Source organism: Malurus melanocephalus, unplaced genomic scaffold, assembly GCF_030028575.1.
Source record: "Malurus melanocephalus ecotype Western Australia unplaced genomic scaffold, MMel_1.1 scaffold_1324, whole genome shotgun sequence".
In the NCBI taxonomy this organism is placed as follows: domain Eukaryota; kingdom Metazoa; phylum Chordata; class Aves; order Passeriformes; family Maluridae; genus Malurus; species Malurus melanocephalus.
This window is the reverse complement of record NW_026624556.1, coordinates 8079-10590: the sequence shown is the minus strand read 5'-3', so window position 1 is coordinate 10590 and position 2512 is coordinate 8079. Positions and strand designations below refer to the sequence as shown.

General features: G+C 52.6%; 1 protein-coding gene across 1 annotated transcript in view; it reads left to right on the top strand.

Moving 5' to 3' along the window:
- The window catches only part of CCT7 (chaperonin containing TCP1 subunit 7), a 15836-nt gene extending 15419 nt beyond the window's left edge, over window positions 1-417 (top strand). The window contains exon 12 of the mRNA XM_057387718.1: window positions 1-417. This exon is cut by the window's left edge and continues 4 nt beyond it. Within this exon, the coding sequence (XP_057243701.1) occupies window positions 1-180 (180 nt within the window). The 3' untranslated portion in view covers window positions 181-417.
- The last annotated feature ends 2095 nt before the right edge of the window (window positions 418-2512 follow it).

Here is a 2512-nt window from a genome sequence, read left to right as displayed (position 1 = left end):
GACAATTTCTCAGCGTGTGTCTGGGAGCCGGCAGTGGTGCGGATCAAYGCCCTGACAGCGGCCTCGGAGGCGGCGTGTCTGATCGTGTCCGTGGATGAAACCATCCGCAACCCCCGCTCCAGCGTGGACCCTGCTCCCGGGGGCCGTGGGCGTGCCAGGGCCCGGCCCCACAACCACTGAGCTGCGGATGTTCGTTAATTCCTGCGGTAATTAGCGCTGCTGGAGGCACCGGGCTCACACAGCCACGGCTGGGCTTTGTTGGGGCAGCTCCTGCTCCAGGGCTGCTCTTGGTGTTCCAGCACAGGGACAGCCTTGGGGCCTATTTATACTGCTTTGTTCTTGTTCTGCTGGGCTTGGAACCCAGACTTCACCACAATAAAATGAGTTTGTCTCAGTGGCAAACCCAGCTTTCCTGTGTTCTTCACTGTGTTCTTCACTGTGTTCTTCACTGTGTTCTTCACTGTGTTCTTCATTGTGTTCTTCACTGTTTTCTTCACTGTGTTCTTCACTGTGTTCTTCACTGTTTTCTTCACTGTGTTCCTTCCACACAGCCACACTGTCCCCTCTGTCCCCAGGGTGGGATGTGGAACTGATCCCTGTCCCCTCAGGGTGGGATGTGGAACTGATCCCTGTCCCCTCAGGGTGGGATGTGACGCTCTCTCTGTCCCAGGGTGGGATTGGGGTTAAAAAATGAACCTTTCGGGCTGGTTTTTGCCCCATTTCAAAGCATTTGTGCCCATTTCCCTCCCTCCTGTGTGGGAGGCAGGACAGAGTCCAGGCACATCCCAGGGATGATGCAGCTCCAGTGTCTGGGTGCTTGGAGCTCTCCAGCATTGCTCAGTGACATTTTAATTGGCGTTTGCTCAATGGGGCATTTACATTTTCCATTTTGCTTCATCCTTCAGGGCTGCAGCTGTCAGTTCCAGAGGGTTTCAGGGATGGATCCCAGCATTGGGAGGGACTCTGGCTGGAAAATGGTGCTGGGAGAATGGGGAGAGTTGGATCTGGTGGGTTGGGAGTGTCAGAGGAGGACAATGAAARGAATGTCATGGAATCATGGGATGGTTTGGGTTGGAAGGGACACTTTCCTCTATCCCAGGGACAGTGCCAGGGATCTGGGGACTGCTCTGAGCACCCTGTGCCAGGCTCTCCCCACCCTCAATACTCCCCCCATTCTGCCCCTGTGTCCCACTTTGTCCCAGTGGTGCCATTCCAATGGARCCCATGGACCTGCTTCCAGTAAATCCCAAACAGCAACTGGTCTGACTGGTGTGGGTAGAGTGTGACCCTCAGCAGAGTGAAAACCCACCTCGATCTCCAGAGTCTTTATTCAACACAGAATTCCATAAAATAGCTCTTCACACGCTTTCGTTGGGGGTTGTTCTCTGTAATTCTTTAAATACACATTGTTTACACTTGCCAAAGTTTCAAAGCAACAACATCAAAGTGCGTCTACAGGTGAGAGTTCCAACCAAAGTGCTAAAAACACGGACTGGTGGCTGGAGCTGGACCCTGCTCCCACCACCCCAACCCCGGAGCCTCCCCTGCCCCATTTCCAGCTCTCCCCTTCCCAGGACAGATCTGCACCCAGAGCCCGTTTTAGCATCAARGGACCACGGGATGGGAGGGGAAAAGGGATGTTTGGTTCTCCAGACACTGGCACATCGCTGCRGAAAGACTAAAATAGACCTAAATTTATATAGAGTTAAAAAAATAACTTGGGAGGCCACGGGAGGGAACTTTTGGGGAGGGGAGGTCGCTGTACAGGGCCCCTCGGGCTCTGCTGCCATCGTCCAGGGCTTTGGGGAACGCTCCCAGTCCCTGGATTTATATATCTCTATTTATTCTCTGCACTGATTATCTCCTCTGATTATCTCGAAGCAACTGTGCATCACCCTTGGCTTCCCAAAAACTGCCCCACGCCATTGCACCCACTTGTCCCCGGCCCCAACCTGCCTCGTTCCCCTCCACGGGGCTCCATCCCGAGGCTGCAGTAGAAAATCCCTTTTTTTTTCTTGCTTTTGGGCAGTTTTCCCTCCTCTCCTCGCTGCTCTCCCACCCTCCCCGGGGTTTATTTTGCCTCCCATGGATGGGGAAGGTCCATCACAAYACCCTGTGGTGCTTCAGTCACAACAAAAATCTCTGGTTCCCAAAATCTCCCTGCTCCTTGGGATTTTTTTTTCCCTTTTAAAGCATTTCCTCATTTGGCACCAATTCCCAGATGCTTTTGCTCCACCCCAACCTGCTGTTTCTCACCCCAAAATAAACCTGAAGTGATGCTCCAGCTCCTGAGCAGGAGCCTCCCCTAAAAGCTGAAGGGAAGCATTTGTTAACCACTTCAGGAGCCTTTACCAACACTTTTCCTGGGTTTTTCTGTTCTATTTTCCCTAAATCCCAGCTCTTTTGGAGGATCCAAACAAGCCCCTGCCGTGGCAGCAGGGACCAGGACACTGGATAAACTTGGAATTGGATAAAGAGGTTTAAAATCCTGGTTGGTTTGGAATCCTGAAGC